The sequence below is a fragment of the Rhipicephalus sanguineus genome, chromosome 4 (genome assembly GCF_013339695.2).
Source record: "Rhipicephalus sanguineus isolate Rsan-2018 chromosome 4, BIME_Rsan_1.4, whole genome shotgun sequence".
NCBI classification, from domain to species: domain Eukaryota; kingdom Metazoa; phylum Arthropoda; class Arachnida; order Ixodida; family Ixodidae; genus Rhipicephalus; species Rhipicephalus sanguineus.
The window spans coordinates 145,928,014-145,951,170 of record NC_051179.1 but is presented as its reverse complement, the minus strand read 5'-3'; the positions used below and the strand labels follow the sequence as shown (position 1 = coordinate 145,951,170).

The window sequence follows — 23,157 nt, the reverse complement described above, 5'->3', positions numbered from 1 at the left end:
ACCTTTATCGCGCAGTATGCTGTAACGACAAGCCCAACGTGCAACATTGAATTTCTCAAGTTAGTCAACGTTTATAGCTACGAGCAGTGTAGCTCAAACATAAGTATGTGCCACATCTAGCGCTGGCAAGTTCATATTCGGTCAGTTGCCTAGATTGAGGGGATGCTACTACGAGACGGGGAAGTATACTCCTTTAATGTCGCTCACATGTTCAGTACTTCGCAGTGCATGACACTTCCCACCCACCCCTGACCCCTCCACCCCACTAAAGGCGTAGCGAGAAATATTTTTCGGAGGTTGGGAAGGTCCTACTTTCTTTTAGGTGAGTTCGGGCGCGTGTTTGTATGTGTGCGCGCATATACAAGCACACATACAAACACACGCCCGAACATACATGAAAGAAAGTAGGACCTTCCAACTTCCGAAAAAAATTTCTCGCTACGCCTTTAGTGCGGGGACGGGGGTGGGGGGGGGGGGTGCGGGTGTCATGCACTGCGCAGTACGGAACACCTGACTGACATTAAATGATTGAAGGATTAATATGTGAGGCACTATAAAGGAATAGGGGGTGGGGGCAACCACCGTCCCCTTGACAATCTCGATATAAACCACCTTCGCACTCATATGACATACTGACGTGTCAAGCTCTGCACGTCCGCCTTATATGGGGTGTCTCGTGGGGTGTAAACGCGGTAAGCCGATGTCTTCTTTAGGAGTTTATAAAACTCCGTGCTCTTTTCTTTTTTTTTTACATTCAAACACACATCTCTCCCCAATGTTACTAGACTACCTAGTCTACGCAACGTTGTCCCTCCGTGATTTTTACACTCCTGTTACGTACACGGCAACTTTTAGTATAATTACATTCCAATGGAATTCGGTGCAAATGATGTCATTCGATCCGTGGCAGTGATACACAGAGAAAGGTACTGCCATTGGGGCATGAAACAATGGCAATAATTCCAAAATATTCGGCCATAAAACTTGTATCAGGTAAAAAGAGTGGCTGAAGTCATTAAACTTCTTTTAAAGTAAATATAGAGCGACGACTAATTCAATAAACACGCATAGCAAACGTGTACGCTTTATATATATATATATATATATATATATATATATATATATATATATATATATATATATATATATATACAGGTGCTGTCCAAACGTGCGAGCTGCTATTCTCGAAGGACATGCTTCTTCTGTGTGTCGAAAGCGCTAAATTTAAATACGGAATCCTGAAAGAAGGCATGACAGCGATGTTACAAGGTTAATGAATGCTGCTCGCGCTAGCTTCGTGCATGGCCGGTGGCCTATGCGCCACCAAGCTCAATTTTCAATGAGTGAAAAACGTTTTGCCGATCTGATTTTCTTGCGCTGTTATGGAATGGTGCGCCATCTGGTGTTCGGCTAGCGTGGCTGCGAAACATCCGTAGCGAAGTAAACGACAGGTCTCGCTGATCTGTGGTGGGTGTATAACAAGTGGGGGAGTGTGCTGCAGCCGGTTTTACCGACACAGGCGCGAAGATCGCTTCTTTGCCTGCTCTGTTTGGCCATGAAGGCTGAAGATGAAAAGCTTTTGGCTGGCAAGCCCAGCAGCGCAGTGCTTGCGGACATACAGGCTGTGAATGGGCTAAGTGCTGAGCAATTCTCTGAACTCGTCGACATTGCCTGCCGCTCGTCAACGGTGTCAGCTCCGTCGTCGGGTGGCAGCGTAAGTACCCTGCAGCATTCGTCGCTGTTGAAAACTTGCAGGTTTGCCGTTGATTCTGGCTCTTTTTTTTTTTTTCTCAAATGTGTAAAGCCTATGCGACTGAACAGCCCGTGACGAGTGGATGGTACCTGTCGTTTGAACTGCGTTTGTTTGGTGCCGGGAGGCTGTTAATACGATTTGCCAGTAATTCATGGAACAAGGTTCACTTCGTAGCGTAAACGGTGCTGTTTAAGTATTGTGTTGTTTCGCGTGCTTGTGTTTTCGAAGTAGCCCAGCGTTTGCGATGGTTTCCCACGCGCAACAGTATGGTAGCGCCATCTATCAGGCATTCAAGGAACTTTAAAGTCAGTCTTCTGTTGAGCATTCTAGATGGCGCCACTATATGCGCTTTGTGACCTGCTGCCTGTTTCTTCATGTGTTCTTTGCATGTAGTGATACATTCAACCGCTGCGGCACGATTAAATACAGATCAATTCGATATGATTAGTTGCGGCTGACTCTTCGATCACTTTGTAACGAACGAAACAGCTTTATGGGGGCGAAATTTCTCATTGCAATGCATTCATTCGACAGTCGAACACCGCTTGTGTTCTGGCTTTAGTAGAAGCTTTGCGTTTCTTGATACCAGAACTCGCATACAAAAACTGGTTTTGAAAACTAGGCCGCATGAGGTCCATGTAGTAACAATTGACATAACGAAAAAAGCTTTAACAGTACAAAATATTGAGTGGTTTACATTGCGAGCTCGCGCTATGAGCGAGTCCATTAATAGGTCGTGTTCTCATACGTGCTTTCAAATGCGAAGCATTTCTTAGCGAAAATTCAGTTACATTAAGCGTATCTATCTATCTATCTATCTATCTATCTATCTATCTATCTATCTATCTATCTATCTATCTATCTATCTATCTATCTATCTATCTATCTATCTATCTGTCTGTCTGTCTGTGTGTCTGTGTGTCTACTATCTATCTATCTATCTATCTATCTATCTATCTATCTATCTATCTATCTATCTATCTATCTATCTATCTATCTATCTATCTATCTATCTACGACTTTGTTCTCTCGTGGCCGTTTTGTTAACGGGATATATACAAAACGGGTATTGTGGCGCTGTCACATGAGTTTAAAGCGAATATAAGTTGCAGGTAGCAAATCAAAATCCTCACATGAATGTCATGTACGGCATGATTTACATGCTGCGGTCATGATGCTCTAGCGGCCGTTTCGTTAACATGGTATATATCAAAATTTGTATGATGGGACGTGAGTGTATGACGAACTTAAATGGCAGGTCGTAACATGGAAATCGTGTCACAGATGCCATGTGCGGCATCATTTACATGCCAGGGTCTTGGTGCGCTGTTGGCCGCTTCATCAAATCGGTATATAATATGCCGAAATTCGTATGGCTCGACATGAATGCATGACAGACATAAATGACAAGTCTTAGAATGAATATCATGACATGCATGTCATGTGCGGCATGATTTACATGACCCAGTCTTGGCGCGCTCGCGGCCGTCACCAAAACTGGTATGGCGTAACATGAGTATGTGGTGAACATAAGTGCAAGTCGTAACATTAAGGTCTTGACATGCATGTCGTGTACGCTGTGACTTACATGACACCGTCTCGGTGCGCTCGCGGCCGTTTCACAAACTGTACATGTACTAAAATTGGTATGACGTGAATGTATTATCAATATAATTGACAGGTCGTAACGTGCTAATCATGACATGCAGGTAATGTACGGCATGATTTACATGCCACGGTCTGGGTGCGCTCGCAGCCGTCGTTAACAGGATATATATATACGAAAAGTAGTATGACATAAGTGTGGGAAGAACATGAATGACGGGTTTTGTATGTGTCAGACCATACGTTTCAGAAGGTACGCACCAGATTGTACATATAGCATGCGCGATAAACATGCGATCGACAAGTCATGACATGAATGCATTGATTTGTTTCAAAGGCATACAGTGCTGTGTATTGCTGTGTCCTCGCTGAGTGCCTCGCATTACATATTCCCGTAGTGCGTGGGATCTGCCGAATTTTTTCTTGCACGTATTACGTTGTCGCTCTTCCTATTCATTGAAAGCTACATAATGTTCGCTTAATGATTAATTCAAACCGTTTACTGCAAAGTATGATATTATTCACAACATGAGAGGGTGCCTTTAACCCTTACATGCAAATGTTGGTACACATTCGAATAAGCTTCCTTTCGTGTAAATCAATGCATCTATCTCCTTCCATCGGCACCCTCACTTCTGCTCATGACAAGGACCACAGCCAAAATAGTTTCAAAGGAAAGGCTGTGTTGACGATAAATGGCTGCCTTAATTCTCGCAGTTGCCTCTAAGCTCAGTTGGTTATGCATTACGTTGAGCAGGAAAAAAAAAACTGCTGGAGAAAAGATAGCCAAGGCAGCTCAGATGGGCACGCTGTCCTGTCTAACTTGCCAGTCTTCTTTTTTCTCCCCTCTTGAGTTTAGTTTTTAATTTCTCGGTAAGTACTACCTGGATAATATTACACACATAAACAATCCCAATGAACTAATATTGTTACAAATATTGATTTGCGTTCACACAGGCAGATGATCAGTGAAATGGCATGTCCAAGTTATGTAATTGTCACATTTTATGGTGCCTTCATTAAACGCAAGTCTGCTCGAACATCACCGAAGAAATACAACTTTTGTTTGGTGTTATATCGAATGTCAGGGATAAACATGCGAAGAACTCAGTTGATTGAAAATCAACCACTTCACTGTTAAGTAAAAGTTCAACCCCTTCGCATAATTACTTATGCTGGAAGTTTCTTTTTGATCACTGATACATGCACCCTGTCATGAAAAGGACAAGCCTGATTCATTCAAGTTTTCCTCCAAAATATGCCAGTGATGTCACTCTAGTGCAGAGTTTTCTTCACCTGCGGTGTGTGACACTAATTAGTCGCAGTTGCTTCGACGTTTTGATATGAGATGCTGCGATATCGAATGGCACGAGATTCACGTTTAAGTCTGGCTCCCTGGGTTTGAAAAATGGCGACGTGTAATGAGACAGCTGCGTCAATGACAGATACATTTTCTATGCTAGAATCTCGGTATTTCCGGACGTTTCTTTACGTGCAGTGAACAAACTCGATTGAATCATTTGTCTCGCGTAATCGCACGTAATTTGAAGTGTTGATCATTAATTAACACCGATATTGAAACCGAGCGCGCCAGGAGTGAAGAAATTCAACTGCAGCGTTACGTCACACGGAAGTTTTCGTGGCGAACATTGAGTGATGACCTGTCGCAACAGTATCTGAACAGGAAAAAATGACTAGTCTGGCCAGATATGTCAGCTGACCGCTTATTCTTTGTGTGCATTGTATAATGCTTATCTGTTTCTTGCTTGAACTATAAAGGAGCGCAATGAACCATTCTGCCTGTCACAATGTATGCAAGCACAAGCGCCACAGTGGCTTCTTGGTGTTTTCTGCTGTACTGAGAAAAGAAAGGTGGGTATTGCGGTTTGCTTACGCCCATCAGAAAAGAAGCAGGTAGGCGCATTTCATCGTTAGCAAAAGTAAGGCGACCGGCTGGTGCGAGTGAGGTGACTTGCCGTGCAAGGTAGTGCCACAACCCACCTTCAATGAAAGTACGTCACTTCCTCATCACTGGAAGTTGGGTCTGGCGTAACGCAGCGGCATCATTTTTTTTTTTTTTTCGCGTTCCTCACACTGCCTCAACATTGGGGACTTTAATCGGTGAGCAATCGGTAGCTAGAGCGCCCGGTAATTATGATTGCGGACGGAGAGGTTGTGGGTTCGAAACCTAGGTCATCCGCGCCAACAAATCTTTTTCTTATAGTGTTTCTTTTTCATGTGTTTTTGTGCATTTTACCGATGTCATTTTCGTAACGGAACATCAACAGCAGTAAAGTCGCGAATAGACCCCGGTATCAAACAATGTCGAAGTAAACAATTTTATGAGCAACCTATTTCATGTGTACTTTCAGAAGTAGCAAATCATTTCCTCTTGACGTAGAGTTCGTGTGTAAAGGTGGCAGGCCCATCACTGCTGCATTTTCATGAAAAAATCTGGAATGTTTGAAAAAAAAAAACACTGTATACATCTAGCTGTCATGAATTTAGCATTTTTTAAATTTTCATTTCGCGTTTACTGCTTTCATGGCTTGGCTTATTGCATCACTATTCGCACTAATGGCGCTCTGGTGTTGTGCGAGGGACAGCTGGTGCTGCTTGACGTGATTTCCTTTAAAAGTATGTTGCGAAGTTTTGTGAAATAATTTGAGATTTTGACCCTGAATTGTTTGAATGCACCTGCCTTAAAAAGGGCTTTAGAAGACTCGTTTAACAGTGTTAAGTAAACCGCCACGGTGGTCTTGTGGTTATGGTGCTCGACTGCTGACCCGCAGGTCGCGGGATCGAATCCCGGCCGCGGCGGCCGCATTTCTGAGGGAGGCGAGAATGCTGTTGTGGGAAATCTCCTTTGCAGCCTTTATTAGCGCACTGCGCGATACCGTCCCAACATGGCGTACGTAAGAACAGTTCAAGAACTCCAGCCTCAGACCCACTTCTCGTCTTCGTCTTTCAGTCCGTCCAGCACGCAATTTCTACAAATGCTTGAGGCTGGTGAACTTAGATTTAGGTGCACGTTAAAGAACACCAGACGGACAAAATTTTCCGGAGCCCTCCACTACGGCGTCCCTCATAATGAGATCGTGGTTTTGGGACGTTCGACCCCAACAATTATTATTATAGAGTGTTATGTAGAGTGAGTGAGTGAGTGAAACAACTTTATTGACGATCCGGCATAAAGGGGGGAAGGGGTAGGGGAATTAAAGCGAGACACTAGCGTGCTCGAACGTCCCGGAACAGCAACCTACTCGCGTCAAACCCGTGGGGGCGCCGCTTTCGGCCGCTGGCGTTCCAAGATGCTAAGCACATGCTGGACTACGTCCCTTTGTTTGCCTGGCTCTCGGCTGACGATCTTGTAGAAAACATTTATGACAATGCAGTTCCCAAAGTTACCCACTGTATCTCCGCCGCACCAGTGGCCTTAAATGCCCATCGTACCATGCAAAAAGCAAATGTGTTGGCAGCATTGTAGGTGTGTGGGCTGTGGAACGAACTAGGATCTTTGCGGTGTCATCAAAATCAAGTATATTTTACCCCAAACATAAAAAATTGTTTATATTCAGGTGGTTGCATTTTATGTGATATCCGTTTACATCTCTATATAGTATTGCTTATGTTTATCCTAGTCCATTACACAACTCAGTGCCTAACAAGCAAGCATCGAAATTTTCGTTGAAAAGTATTGCTTTATTGAAAAGTTAGGAGCTTTGCACGACAATGAAGACGTCAAAATGAAGTTTTGAGAAAAATGAGCATTTTTTTTTTCAAACATGCCATCTTCGGCTTCAGGGACGTCCGCAGGCAGTAATGAAAGGCTATAACTTTTGAACAGAACTGGATAGAGAAAAATTTTGTCTACCATAATTCTGAATGTCTGTATAGAAGAAAAATTAAAGCTCACGTAATAATAATAATAATAATAATAATAATAATAATAATAATAATAATAATAATAATAATAATGCCTTTTATTTCTTCAAATAAAGCAGTACATGTGGCTGGGCCAGCCAAAGCCAATTGGTGGCTTGAGTGGCAGAGCCTGGCAGACAGCGAAACAAACCGAACGCGTCACAAGGTTCTAGTACACGGCATAAGAGCGATGATAGGACAAAAACAACGTGCACATTACATTAGAAGCAACAGGGCATAAAAGCGATAGTTATTAGCAATATATAACAATTACAGAAATTGAAAGTGAACAAAAAACAGAAACACAGCGAAAGTTTCTTAAGCAAAGTACCACACTAGATGATTGTTCAGCAGCATGCTTACAAATGAGTACACATGAAATAACACCAGACATGACATGCATTACAATTATCGAGATACGCCGTATCAGTTTCTTTAATTTGTATTTTTGTTTTTATGCGAAAAATGCTGGGGGTAGCACATTGAAATAAGTTGGAACATAATGGGCTCTTAATAAAACGCCGTTTTAAAAGGTGGTGACATACCGTGACAGTTTGTTGACGCCGAGGTAATGAGTGGACACTTCTACGTAATACAACTATGAAAAACAAGCGCCTAACGATACGAGAAACAGCGCGAAACACGTACGGGACAGTGAAAGAGACGGACCAAGCGCTGACTTACAACCAAGGTTTTATTCCGTACATGGGGGTATATATAGCACACGCTACATGAAAGGAAGGAGAGGAGAATAGTGACGTGGACCTTTGTGCACGAATTCTATGAAAGCTTCTGAAAAAAAAAAAAAACATCATCCACTAGACAGATAGGCAATTTCCCTGGTGAAGAGCGCTGTACTTGTACTTGCAGGACTGTAGGCGCTATATTGATCACAGCATGAAGGCGTTTTTGCTTAAAACACCAGTGTCACTGATGCAACAGTGTGATTAATCCACTAAATGGCATGACATCACTGCAGTACCATGACCTTCATGATAATGCAAACTCATGAAACTTGCTTAATATTATGTATCAGTGTTATTGAAAAGGTGTTGCAATTGTAGTGACTGCTATATTTCTGCCTGCAGTTACAAAAAAATTTGAAGGCTTTATAATTGCTGCTGTATACGAGCTTGCCTCAGTTTAAGTAATTGAGGTATTTTTCTCGGTTAAAGGTAATCGTAATGCACCTTTGTTAAAGCTTGTGAACATATATTTCAAATGTGGAATTCTTGGGCTGTTTTAGGAATTGTTACCTTACCAGTCTAGGGCTGCTTTGAAAATGGTCGTCTTACTATTGGAAAACTATTCAATTTGTATTCGTATTCGATTCGTGGTCGTAATTATTCCGGTCGTATTCCATTAGGTTCTAAAATTCGCTATTTGCACAGCCCTATCTGTTTTCTTTTTTTTTTTGTTGATAAGGACATGATTTCCTCAATTCCCCGATTATCCTTGCGCGTTTTAGACGAGAGATGCGGAGTGTCAATCAGCAGCTGTACGCTTATGTACCGAACACTGCAGGCAAGCGGTAGGCCTGGCAGTGAGACACTGACACTCCTGTTGTCCGAGGCATCGCGACGTGGCTTGGATGCCCCTCAGCTCCGCCAGAACCTGGAGAGCCTCGGCCTGGACAGTGCACGTGCGGCTGCGCTAGCTGATCGCTGGCTGGCGTCTTGTTCTGCTAGACCACAGGTGATATTTCTATTTGTTATTTCTTCTGGGACATGTATCGTGCGCGTCATTTTCTAAGTTATATTATTGCAGTGAACACAACACTTCACTGCTCTTCTACAGTGGCACAATACGAATGGCCTAGAGACAGGTGCATCTTACCGGTACTTACGGAGCCGAAGCCTGAACGGAGCCGAAGCCTGAATGCTTACTAAGAGGTTTCAACTTAAATTGAGGACGACGCAGCGACCCATGGAAAGGAAAATGATGGGTGCAGTAAGGGACATGAAGAGAGCAGAGTCAATCAGTGAACAAACGACTTATAAGGACGTATTAGTCGAAATCAGGAAGAAAAAATGGAAATGGGCAGGGTATGTAGCGTAGACAAAAAACCGCTGGACAATAACAGTGACAGACCGCATTTCTAGAGAAGGCAAGCGCGCGAGGGGGAAGCAGAGAGTTAGGTGGAGAAATGGATGAGAAACTTGGAAGATAACGAAAGAAATCACGATGAATATAAGGACTATACAGCATGCAATGGAACCGAAAATGATAGGCATAGTATTAACAGGTAGGAAAACAGCGCAGTGGAATAGAGAGTAAAACCGAAGCTTAGTCGGTATTACGAAGAAATGGACGTGGGCGGGTCACAATGTACAGGACAAGCGAGCTATGGTGAATTGGTGAGAGTGGACAGCAAGAGATGGGAAACTCAACCAACGACTCCAGAGGCAGAGTAGGAGCCAAAAACTTAAGATCGCTTGCATAGAATCAATATTCGGATCGATGGCCTAAATGGCTAGTGACCGGTCCAGTCAAGAAAAAAAAAGTATGGCAGTTTTGTATAATCTCTCACTCCTAAGCTGTAGACTCACGTGCACAAGGGTTATACCTAAGTACTATGCAAACGCAAGTGGTATACATAAGCATTCAATTGAAAAGTACGTCACGCAGTTTCAAGAAAATATTTAAGTCTTCGTTGTTCTGTACATTTTGTAATGTTCAAGCAAGCGGTGCAAGACTCTGATCTTGTCACATTTCTTGCTGCCTCATCCTTATCACCGGTTACAGCTCCACGCATGCACTGTCCTACAGGCTATTGTATAGCGCGAATAGTCTATGTGGGCACCTCCTGCTTTTACCTTTGCTATCGAGGAGTTAGGCCGATGGGTGAGCAATATGAGGGCTTGCGAGTGGCAGAATTTCAGTTGATGGTGTGCAATTTTCCTATTCTTGTATCCCTGATTTTCTAGGCTCAGTAGATTGGACGGCGTACCACCGTTGCCGTTCTTATTTCATTTGTCATTGGAACCGTCGCTATACACAACTTGCATCTAAAGGATGCTTGCTTGAAAACTGTTTTAAAGAAATAAGAAATGAAATGAAAGGACAAAGGTATTTAGCATTTTTAAGTAGGCACGCAATAATGCCAAGCGGTATATTCATTTAACTAGATCAGGGTTCGGCAACCTGCGGCCCGCGGTGCAGTAAGATGTAGCCCTCGGCACGACGTCAACCCCCCCCCCCCTCACCTGATCACTTCCCATCTAAAGGCCGACATGGCAATTTTGACCTAAAATGGGGTTTTCGCTTGTAACCTACGTTTGATTGCAACCTCGTGACATGCGTCCTGAAAACAAACATAATATCAATGGAGTTTTTTACATTATTGTCAATTCACCGAATTCTTTTTCTATGCCTGCAAACTCTCCCCCCCCTCCCCTCGATTGCCGTCCGGCCCGGCTCTGTGTCGGCTTAATGCAACTTGGCCCTCCGCTTCAAAAGGTTGCCGACCACTGGTCTATATAATACTATGCAGTTGTGCTCCCTGATTTGTATGTGCCGAAGCAGTTGGTGGGAAGTCTATTTTGATGTGCGAGAAATTCGGGTCACTATTATATGTACAGTCCTCACGGATTGAAACACCTCGTCAGCACTTTCAGTATAACGACTGGTATGTGCCATTGTACTAGATCACTGCGTCATGTTGCTACGAGACTGGCCGCTAAAAACAAGGTCCGTTGTACACTACTCTGATGTAAATGTTCGAGTCGAAGTTACGGCGATATGACACGAACAGAATACCACTAATTATTAATTTTAAGGGCAGGCTTTTGAAATAAGAAAAAGAGGTGGTGGAAACAACAGTATGTACACAGCGGTCCGCTATTGAAGGGAACATTGGAGCGCGTGGCATCCACTCGGCGCCACCACCGTCCGGCAGCTGCAACGAGTTTTGCGCAAGCGCACTGAGCACAGCCCGTTGTTCTCTTTCGTCGTCTTCTACCGTGTACTGCTGCACTCCGACTTGTCACGAAGCAGGCTGTTCACGCAATGAAAGAGCAACGCGCCCAGCTGCTCTCTGCGATTGCGCAAAACTCGTTGTGGACAGCCGGCCGGTGGCGGCGCCGAGTGGATGCCACACGCTCCGATTTTCCCTTTAACAGTGGACCGTTGTACACTACTTAGCCCTAAATGGTAGCATTTCGATCGGTGAAGATTGTATAGGCTTTCTGACATAATGTGTCCTCCAACTACAGGGAACAGAGGCGCATCCAATGGCACTACTTCGTCAGTTGATATTCAGTGTAAAACTTCTGGACGCGCATGCTTGTATTAAATACATCTTCGAAATTAGAGGAAAAGTTCTAATAAAATTCCTTTCTCTCGGTAGGTGCGGCCCTGGCAGCTACGGGACGTGGAGTGGCGTTTCGGAGTCACAGTGGCCAGCTCATCACAGGAGCCGCGAGGCAGCTTTGTGCAGCTTCGTTTGGCCCTGGCAAATGGACAGGACGTGCACGTTGAAATGAACCTGGCTCAGTTCTACTCATTGTGCCACGAGATGGAACAGGCCAAACTCACGTTGGAGGCCTTGCGCTGAGAATCATTGTACCAATCATATACGTGCTGTAAACCAAACTGATTTAAGTACATAAAGCGTATTGATTTGTCTCGTGCCCTGTTTGCGGTGGTAGTTATATGCAGTTTAGAACGGTACGAATATTTTCCGCTGCGGTGGTGTAGCGGTTACAGTTCTCGGCTGCAGACCCGAAGGTCGCAGGTTCGATCCCAGCAGCGGCGGTCGCATTTTGATGGAGGCGAAATGCTAGAGGCACGTTAAAGTCTGTGCACGCTAAAGAACGCCAGATGGTCTAAATTCCCGGAGCCCTCCGCCGCGGCGTGCCTCATAATCATATCGTGATTTTAGCATGTAAGACCCCAGATATTATTAAAGGGACACTAAAGACAAATAACAATTTATGTGAGAGTGAAAGCTCAATGTATGACAACGTCTAAAACGTCAATATTATCAACACCAGTGCCCTACTTACCGAGCAATTAAGCTAAATGTATGACACGATGAGCGCCACGAGCGGGACATTTTGAAAATGATCCCGATGACGTATGAGTGTCTGCCAACAATTAATCATGAGTAATCAAACTAGCAGCAATAAAAAAAGAACCTTCCGTGCATCAAGAGACGTAATAAAATGCTGTTTGATTCATGACAAAAACTTTTTGGCGTTGCCATGGGGAACAGCGCGCGTGGTTCAAAGGTTCCGTTTTCGCCGAACTGCGCGTCGCCCGGCGCCTTGCTTCACTCACGGGGTCGCGTCTCAGTGGTAGTTTCGGTATCGCGTACTGCCTGCCGCGTGTGTTTTGCGCGCTCGTGCAAGTCGCTCTGACAGAAAGTTCGACAAAATGCCGCATGCATATGATGTTTCCCGATGCCCGAATGGTGCACGCCGCCGCGCAGTAAAGGCAGGCAACGTTGGGCACGGCAGCAGTGACGTGTGAAGACTGATTTCAGGCGGGTGATTTCACGTGCGCTAGCGCGATGCGGACCACTAAAACGTGATTTTATTTCAAAATACGCACTTCCTTGGCACAAAAGTAGCACTACGAGGTTTCTGGACCGCTATTTCAACAACCAACGTCGACTTAATATTTGCCTTTAGTGTCCCTTTAATGGTACGTATATTGCGCAAGAACATGCTGTCTGTGTTGTGCTTTCTAAGAGTGGAGCTCCTTGAAAGACCCCTCACTAGGTCACGGAAGAAATTGTAGTTAGTATATAGACACTGGAAGCTGTTGCGCGCCCAACAACGAGCATTATACCGAAATAATTTCTTTAAATTGCTTCATTACGGGCTGAGAAAACCAATATTTTGAAGAGGCGCGAAACACCATGTGCGGAGGCGTTTCAAACCGTTGCTATTGCCACTCGCCCCGTGTATCCTTCGCAAGCCAAATCCCTTCCCTGCCCTCTTCGGCATCAGAGCCGGAGGATCACATGACGCATACGTAACACGTCGTGCGTGCGCATGACGTGTGGGTCACGTGCGCATGACGTGCTCGAGCCAGCCCGAGCGGTGTTGCGTTGTTTCGGCCTTTTCTGTGGTGTACCGCCAGCTTCTCCATAATGGATGCCTCGGTGCACGCAAGGCTGGCACTGATCATGGATCCTTACCGTGACATACCGCGTCCCTCCGGTATGCCGAATGCACCCTCGCCGATCACTAGGCTTGCAACCTATTACTGAGCATGAAAGCTGCGACATTAGACAGTTATAGTTTAGCGGGCTTAACGGAATAGCGGGCTTAGCGGAATAGCGGGACCGAAATGCGCATGCGCAGTACCGTAAGTGACCTGTAGCGTTTACCGTACGCACGCTATTTTTCAGATATAGCGTTAGCCTGTTTGCGTGGTTAACGTAGTGTACGTAAAACATGGCGGCGGTTTTCGACGCCCACTTCGAACTTGATTTAGCGTTGATGTGGACGGATCCACTTCTTTCGTAGCAAACGACTGTGCGAAATGGCTTCGCTTGCCTTCAGGTAGCTTCGACGACACGGTATTCGCAATGCCCATAGACTGTCGCGCCGCCAAGCGGAAGCGTCCTCTCGAGGAGGGTTAGTAGACGACAAAATGGCAGCACTACACTCTAAGCCGAAACTGGGCAAAATTGGACTAACGGCAGTCGTTAAACCAAAGGATCAACGGTTCATCCAACAGGGTGTAAATGCGAGACAGTGCGTGTCGTGCGCAAACGCCCGGCAAGAAGGGGACCAACGGGGGGTGTAACTGCGCGCCGATCGCCCGCTGCCGCGCTGCACTTCTCGGCCCTGTCGGCTAGCACGATTACGAGTTACATGGCTTACACGCCAGAGTGAAAGCGAAGCACTAGTACAACGAATAGAAGCAGTTATGAGAGTCAAGTTCAACTCGCGCCGGCGCACACAGCGAGCGAGCGCGCTCACCCACGTTTCTTCCCTGTCGAGCTGCCGGACCCAAACATGTGCAAGCCTTCGAGTCCGGACACCGCGGATCTCTCGCTTCAGTGTGCCGGATTAGGAAGAACTGCGAAGAACACTGCCAGCGCTAACAAAAGTAAGCGGTTCGTCAGCGGTTGTATTCCCGCAGGGTCACCGGCTACAACTACGAAGCGATATGAAGTAGGCTTCGCTACGTCGTCGGCACCAAGCCGACCGGCAGCCGGTGCGAGTTCGTTGACGGTGCAGGTGAAAGAAACGTTGCGTAGAATTTGTTTCACAGAGAATGTCGTCTGGAATAAAGTACAGTTCAATCTGTGTCTTTCTCTTCATGCAACAACTGTTGTCAAACATCTAGCGTGAAGGCGAGCGCCGATACGAACCAACGTGCGGCCGGCGGTGTACAGCGAGCAACTTACGAGCACGGTGAAAGAACCGTGCCTGCGCGCCGTCTCGTCGTTGTAGGTATACATATATCTACATCACTCCGTAAGACGTTGCGGACAGCGGACATCTATTTTTCATTTGTATGTAAAAGAACGACGACGAAAACTGCACAGGAGACGCATGTTGTGATCGCCAGCGGTCGTTCAACTCAGCCGTGCTCCTCGTAAAGGCCTAACGACGTTGTCGGCAAGAAGCCGGCATAGGCGGGGCGCCTCACTGCTTCGCCGGAGTTCCTGCATAAGTGCCGCTTCTATGTTTGTGTGTGCATAAGTGGATTTTTAGGACTTGTGCACCAGCATCACCAGCATTACTAAGGCTGGTTCGGCCGACACGATAGAGTACCAGCTGATAATTCGAATTCGCTGACTGAAAGAGCGTTAAAAATCCGGCGGGTTCATATTAAAAGATCGGTGTGTTGCGGTTCTAACATTGAGCCCACGTAAGTTTGCACGTATGCGCTGCGAATGTTTATTGTTTTATAATGCCGAACAGAAGTCTGCCACCGGCGCAACATGAGAGGTCAAGATACTGTGCCTATATATAGCCGATGGCTGGTTTTCGGCTGTGTAGCGCGGGCGGTAGATGCATGTATAGGTGCGTGCGGTGTTTAAATTGCAATGGTTGTGTGTTGTTGTATGTTTGTATACACGTGCCGCAAACACTGCATCATTCAATGCTGATTCAGTTGGAAATAACAAGAATTGCGCCAACATAGCGAAGAACCGCCATCTTTTTTTTTTTTTTCTCGGTTAGTCCCGACGGTTCAACTGTTAGACCCTCGGGAGCATTCTACGAGGACCAACATTTAAACCCACTGGAGTAAGTGCTAGAGAGTAAAAAGTTGAACCCCTGTAGTTACTCCCGCAGTTGGTCCAAAAATGGTTCAAAATCTGTGGCAGCCTATTTAGACCCCTGAAGGACCAACGCCATACCCCATTTTAGTCCTTTTCGGCTTAGAGTGTACGTACTCGCTCCCTTGTTCGGCTGTGCTAGCCTCAGTGTTAACGCGTTGGGAAGAAACGAACACTAGGACTTTGCATGTTCCCTGCATCAGTGAACAAACCTGGCCCTCCGTGACACGAGAAATCTGGTTCGTTTTTGCGAGACGCGAAGTTTTCGTGAAAATATGTGGCAACTCCCGCTTTCAATGCTAGCCCACAGCGTACACACACTATCAGCTTCGCGAGGCTTTCTGTAGCCACGTAGGTTAGCTAAATGTTATCGTCTGACATTTTCAGTTAAAGCTCACCCTGATTTACTTGCACATAGCATTCGTCAGTGTTTCTTGTAGTGCATGAATCCCATAACATTGTACGTACGGAGGTCGCGCGGGCTCGCGATGTGCTCTTCAATAACTTCTCAAGTCGGTGATACAATAAAATAGGGTCTCTATGTTTTGTCAGGAAAGCGCTGTTATGAATCGTGCGAGCGACGTTTCAATCATTCAAAGACGCGTCTGCTCCACGCCTTTCGTGGAGCGAACGCTTTCAACGCCGTCCTTCACCAGTGTGTTGGTTTCATAGCCAGCGCTGCGCCGCTTGTTTTTGCACGTTTGTTGATAGGTGGCAGCACACTGCAAGAGATTTGCTTGTTCACCGGTTTGAGAGCAAAATATGTTCTTCGCGCGTCCGCCTGCATTCGCGCTTAAACGTCTCTCTACTTGTAAACATGGTGACGCGGAGTGGTCGAAGTCGTTAGGCGGAGGATATTCTTCAGATTGCTTTCAGCAGTGATGTCGAAAGAAACCATCTTGACGACGAGGACTTTTCACTGGACGTAGAAGGCTGTGAAAGCACCGATGGTGACAGCGACGATGAACGATCAGCTGCTAACTCATGAAGGGCGAGTTGCACTTCACGTCCCCTCGTGCGGTAATGTTCTTTCACGCTCGTAAGTCACTTTGATTGTATTTAATGTATAATATCCTTGAGCGCGATCAAAATAAAAGCATAGTTCTTCGTGTGCATTGCATGTAGCACAATTATTGTGGATATTATGGAGCGCCGCTTGCCGCCAACACACTCGAGCTCGACCAGCGAAGCGAAATGGTTAGAGTGATGGGACGTGCAGTCACGGCCACAATCCCCGCCTCTCGGCTAACTTCTCCTGTACTTCACGGGAATTCGAATTATTCGACGTTGCAAAAAGCATACGTGTGCATTCTTTTCAATATTCATGTTTCGATCGTGCTGATCGAACCTGCAACATGCGAGTGAAGTGAGTTGCACACGGCTAGAGTCTCAGCATGGCTGTGACACAAGTGCTACTGAATGGGATGTTAAATGCTTGTGTTCCGTTGAAGAAGTAACTCCGCGTTCCTGACTGCGCAAGTAATGACGACGGCGTAATATGTTTGCAAACCATCACCACGTTAAACGTGCGGTCCCGTGCAGCAGCGATGGCACTACTCGCTGGCGGCGTACTACTGCGGCAAATCCGTAAGTCAGGCTCGGTACGTACTGCCTCGGAGTGCCGGTCGGCTCATACGTCAGTTCTAGTTCATGCAGTTTTATGTAGCACGCACAGGATTTCGCGCAGCATCGTTGATGCACGGGAACTGAGCGGAAATATAACCTTTCACACCGCAGCAAATAATTAGGTGGCGAGTACTTAGCACTTTTCATGGTTTGGGAAAGTATTTTGGTCTCATATCCAATTCAGTGCAGCTCATGACTTCATCCGGTGAAAGTGGCACGGGCCGTACGTCCGCACGTCCTATCTGTTCCTATGCTAACAAACGGGTTGACCCTCCTCCGGGCGCCATGTTGAATCGCACGGCGCGCCACCTATAGTTCGTGGGCATTGCGAATATATAACGGATAACTTAGCGTAGTTTTTGAGATCGCTTCCCATTTCGAACGTCCCTACGCCTATCTAGAAGATCGGTGTAAACAAGTCTGCAACATGAACATTTTCGCTTTTGGTGCTTAGTTCATATTTATTTACTTTCATTTTCACTAAAAAAAGGAGTAATATTGCTGCGTGCGGGGATACAGGCAAGCATTCTCGGTTTTGTTCTTTTCACTCACGGCCGGGCTAGACTGCACGCGAGAGCGCGCGCGTGCAGTCTAGCCCGGTCGTGTTTCACTTTTTAAAGACGATAGTCTTTCTTGGGGAACTTAAACGCAGAAATTTTGGTCTGTCTCTGTCTGCCTGTCTGTCTGTTTGTCGGCACGTCCCTCGATTCAGCCACTCGGCCAAAGTTGAACCACTTGCACAAGGGCCAGCCATCGTGAACGGCTCACTAGGTTCATACTTGTCTACATGGTTGATCAAAAAGCAAACATTACGCATATCTGAGGCGCAACATCACTAGGTAAGTATTAGGTGGTGTGTTCCTTTAATAGAAAATACATAGATACGTAATTCTAGAGACCCTAGTTTCTTAAGCTGCACCGAAACTTGGCTTTCTCCGTGCCCTCTGCGCGAGCTCATTGTTGTGTTTCGGTTTCAGTTCAGTATTGCACTGTACGAGCAGAGCCATATATACCCTTCGGCAGAGTTTGGCGATTGTTTCATCTCGCCGCTCTCCGAGCTCCGCCCCCGCGCCGCCCTCTTCTCGTGACGTAAACTCTCTCTCCTCGCCGGCGGCGGCGGGCGGCAGTGGCGACAGCGCCACAACGCGGCGCGGAGTCCGGCGCTGCCGCGACGGAGAGGCGCCGGCGCGCCGCACTTAAGCCCCAACCACTGGCACGCGTATGCACGCGTATGCACGCGCCTAGGCGTCAAATGCGCCTCTCGGCGTCGGTCGCGGAGGGCTGTACGCGTCCATGGTCCTCCAACGCTCAAGTTTGCGCAGCGCCGTCCGCCGCCCCAGCGGAGAGAGGGGAAAACTCCGGTAGCTGGGACGGGTCGCTCTTGCTTGGTTTTCCCATCGCGCCCGCGGAGAACGTGCTCCCCGGGGCTTTTATCTCGCATTTTTCACGCTATGGGTGCCGTTCCTTCGTCGTACTCGAAAGCAGGCACGCAGTCCTGCTGCATTGTGAACTGTCACAAAAGTTTAAAAAATGTCGAAGAGGCGAAAACTTCCTGTCATGTTCTACCGTTTCCAATGCAAGCAGTCCGAGGAGCAGAGGCGTCAAGAGTGGATTATGGCAGTTCGCCGCGATGCTTTCGCGGTCTTGTCACCTTGAAGCAGTTTTTGTCGTACACAGTATTACGAACTATTAACGGGGAGAAACGCGATGATCGTGCTCATTGGAAAGGGAAGTGCGTTTGTGAACCGAAGTTACAACAAATAGACAGCCGCTGTACGTTTCGAGATTGCGCGCTGGCTTTCCGAGTCAACCATTTGTAATGTTACAGCAGCGGAGCATTTGGGCTTATTACACCACAGTTTAAATAACGTACCGTGAGTACTAAGTGTTTAATTCAGCTGATTGCGGTACATTTCCCGTCGCGGCTCCCTGTAAACAGAATTAAGCTGTATGTTTGCACTGAGCGTTTATATTGGCCTTGCATGCGACACGCCGTGATTGCTTAGAAGGCTGAAGTGTTGCGCTGCTAAAATCGTGGTCATGGGTTCGATTCACGCATACAGCAGCTGCATTTCGATGGTAGCGAAATGCACTAACACCGGCGTACTTAGATTTACGTACACGTTAAAGAAACCCAGGTGGCCGCAATTAATCCGAATTAATCCACCACGGCGTGCCTCGTATTAATGTCATACGTTCGGCACGTTATAAAAAGCCTTGCATGCCGCTTTGGAAACGAGCTGAAAAAAGAACCAAGGTGGCAATTAAATTTTCGATGGCTTCGCGAATTCAGATGCGCTTATTATTGGGCACAAATCTCGGCATAATAATAAACATGCGCGATCCCAGTGGGTATTGTATAGTATCAGGGGCGTAGCCAGAAATTTTTTCGAGGGGGGGGGGGTCCAACCATACTTTATGTATAATTGTGCGTGCGTGTACATATACGCAAGCAAAATTGAAAATGTTCGGGGAGGGTTTGAACCACCCTCCCCCCCCCCCCCTTGGCTAGGCCCCTGTATAGTATGATGCTGACCAAGCGAGCTGTCGAAACAACGAAAGCGACATTCGAATAAGCGAACACGGTGCGTGATCAGGCGTCGATATTATTCGAAATGAAACACGCCTCTGCAAGAAACATGCATCGTCGAAGTGGGCATGAAATATTTATTTATTTATTGTTTGCGTATATCATTATGCTGTCAAAGGGAGCTCTAAAAAAATCCAAGGCGACATTAAACTTGCGATCCGACGTTGTTATCATTCGATGCAAACCTCGGCAAAAGTGAAACTCCCACGAAACTGAACACTGCGCGTTGCGATGCAGCCAGTGACTCAACAGGGCAGATGTAAATTTATGCTCTTCACACTGAGCTCATAATAAATTTAAAGCCGCACGACAAACTTGGCATCCAAGCAATTGAAAAGTTATCAATAGAAAACGCACGCGAAAGCGTGCTGGATGGTTGCTGACAGCTCCGAGTATACACGACTGCCGCAACGAATGTGCGTTTTACCGGTAACATAATTACAGAACTCGCGCAGTCACCTCCCTACTCATGTCAAAGAAATGTGCCCGTTCAGCATCTGCACGCACGTAGCGCTCGCACAAACAGCATCGCCCTTGACGACCTGCTCGGTCCCGAAAAGGTGGTCGATCAACCGTCCTCCTCTGGTAAGATTCCCACCGTTAAAACGTTTTTTTCCATCTCTGGGATCTTTCTAAACCTTCAGAGCAAGCGACACGTGAAGCTGCACGTGCACGGCGAGCAGAGAACAGCGCGTGCAGGGTGCCTGAACGTGCGGAGACAGCGCAGTCAAAAGGCTGGTGTGGGGACAGGAGCGACCGGTTTTCGCAAGAAAGGCGGCGAAACGCGTGCGACGCAGCGCCCCCTGGCCGAGCTTGGGAGGCCTATACGCCTCGAGGCGCGCGGGGTCAAGACGACTTTGATATTTTCGCCTACGTCACCACGCGTACGGCGCGCCAACCAATCAGAGGCCGGCTTAGGCCGGCGGCGCCAACCAATCAGAGGCCGCGATACTTCTGAGTGCTATGCCTAATGGCCGCCGCTTCGAAGGCACCTCCGAGTGCAGGGCAAGCACGGAAACTACGGTCGCAAACGCTCCTGAGTGACCGCGTCGTCATCCAGTACGTCGACGACACGGCGAACGACCGCGAGTGCTACCAGTGGGACGCTGTTTCGTGCCGAATTCGAGCGACACCCACAAATCCAGCGAATGCTTCCCGGCTGCCCTTGCCCCGGTTTTGAGTGCCATCGTCGACCGAGTGAAAACATCGTACCTACTACTGCGGCATGTCGCTGCTCCTGTGCTCTGATCTGTGTGTATCTGCGCTCGGAACGGGTGTAAACATGCTTCGGAGGGTTGAAGTCCTCAGCGTGAGCCCTCGCCTACCGCGAAGTCAATTCAGAGCGGTGTCGTCTGCATTCAGCCGTCGAGTTCGTGTGAACCAGCTCATCTGAGGAAGTTTGGTTGAAGGAAATTGACGGTAGTTGTTTCCGTCGAAACATAGACACTATATATGACGCCAGAGACTTGGCGTGACGCTTACGCAGGAGTTTTTAACCGCAGTGTGTTTGTTTTCAACATCGCCATTCGCCTCATCATTGCCGAAAGCGAACATCGCACTTGCCAACGCATTCCGGTGATGTGACAACGTATACATGAGGAGGATTTGCGGATTTTACGACGCTGAAACATTGGTTGACTTCGGCGCAAATCGTTTGCGTGTGTTGCCAAGCTAACAACAAGAGCGCGCTTGTTGGTAGCAGTGTGACGTGTTTTCGTGCCGGGTACCAGCGACGCCGACACATTCAGCTGTCGGCGGTCTCATTTAGATTCATGTATAAAATAGAAGCTCGAACGTGCGCGAGTGTGGTGATCGAAAAAGAAAGTTGCATAATTAAGTGCTGCTTGTGTTGCCTGCTATTTCACTTCTTGACTCTTGGTCTGCTTCTCTGCCGTGCAACTACACCTTAGCACATGCCCAGTTGCACATGCCTTGTTTTGCAGGTTTTCTATTCTGACACACACTCTCCCTAGTCTTTTCTGATACTCATAGACGGGAGAATGTGAACAGTGGCGCTTCTCCATCGTTTTACAGTTTACTTAAATATATCACATGTTTCGTTTACAGCTGGACAGCTAATTTGCTAAAAAGCTTGTAAGTGACAAGCACCTCCATTGAAATCTGAGGTGCACAATGACACGATAGTTAGAAGAGAAGAGCATGACATCACACGTATGTGCAGAAGGAATGAAAGTGCAATATTACTGTGCTGCTCTTTGTTTAGAAGGAATTCAAACGGTGCCTCACTGGAACCTCAGACACTTGTGAGACCATTCTAAACTGCGCACATATTTATCTCTTCCTCCAGACTGAATCCAGCTGAAATAATTATTTGATGGTTTCAAATGCCAAATCCTTGGATGTATTGCAAGGACTATTTCATTGCTGTTCAGTTCTTTGTAAATACACTAACTTAGACTATGCATGCACTTAAGCATAATTGAAATATGAAGACATTCATTCAGTTTAGCTATTTTAGACAACTTGCCAAAGACTTTTATACAGTGCTCTGGTGCAATCCTATGAGCGAAATCTGTCGCATAGTGAAGTTTCAGGCATGATTTATTATATTAGAGGGTATTTTGACTACTGACGACGTCCAAAGGCCTTCTACACAGTGCTTGGTTCCAATCTTATTACCGATATCTGTCGCATCATGAAGTTTCAGGCACGATTTATTATGTTAGAGGGTATTTTGACTACTGACGACGTCCAAAGGCCTTCTACACAGTGCTTGGTTCCAATCTTATGACCGATATCTGTCGCATCATGAAGTTTCAGGCACAATTTATTATATTAGAGGGTATTTCGACTACTGACGACGTCCAAAGGCCTTCTACACAGTGCTTGGTTCCAATCTTATGACCGATATCTGTCACATCATGAAGTACCAGGTGTGGTTTGTTGCGCTAGAGGATATTTCGACTACACACAACGTGCAAAAACCAGTGCTCGGTTCCAATCTTATGACCGATATCTGTCGCATCGTGAAGTTTCAGGCATGATTTATTATATTAGAGGGTATTTTGACTACTGACGACGTCCAAAGGCCTTCTACACAGTGCTTGGTTCTAATCTTATGACCGATATCTGTCACATCATGAAGTACCAGGTGTGGTTTGTTGCGCTAGAGGATATTTCGACTACACACAACGTGCAAAAACCAGTGCTCGGTTCCAATCTTATGGCCGATATCTGTCGCAATGTGAAGTTTCAGGCATGATTTATTATGTTAGAGGGTATTTTGACTACTGACGACGTCCAAAGGCCTTCTACACAGTGCTTGGTTCCAATCTTATGACCGATATTTGTCGCATCATGAAGTACCAGGTGTGGTTTGTTGTGCTAGAGGATATTTCGACTACACACAACGTGCAAAAACCAGTGCTCGGTTCCAATCTTATGGCCGATATC

General features: G+C 46.5%; 1 protein-coding gene across 1 annotated transcript; it reads left to right on the top strand.

Annotated features, from left to right (window-relative positions):
• The first annotated feature begins 1,450 nt into the window (after positions 1–1,450).
• Positions 1,451–11,920, top strand: LOC119390791 (COMM domain-containing protein 7). Its single transcript, XM_037658486.2, has 3 exons — positions 1,451–1,714; positions 8,807–8,977; positions 11,631–11,920. Exons 1-3 carry the CDS (start codon positions 1,556–1,558, stop codon positions 11,835–11,837), a joined length of 537 nt encoding a protein of 178 aa, XP_037514414.1. The 5' UTR covers positions 1,451–1,555; the 3' UTR covers positions 11,838–11,920.
• Positions 11,921–23,157: the final 11,237 nt, after the last annotated feature.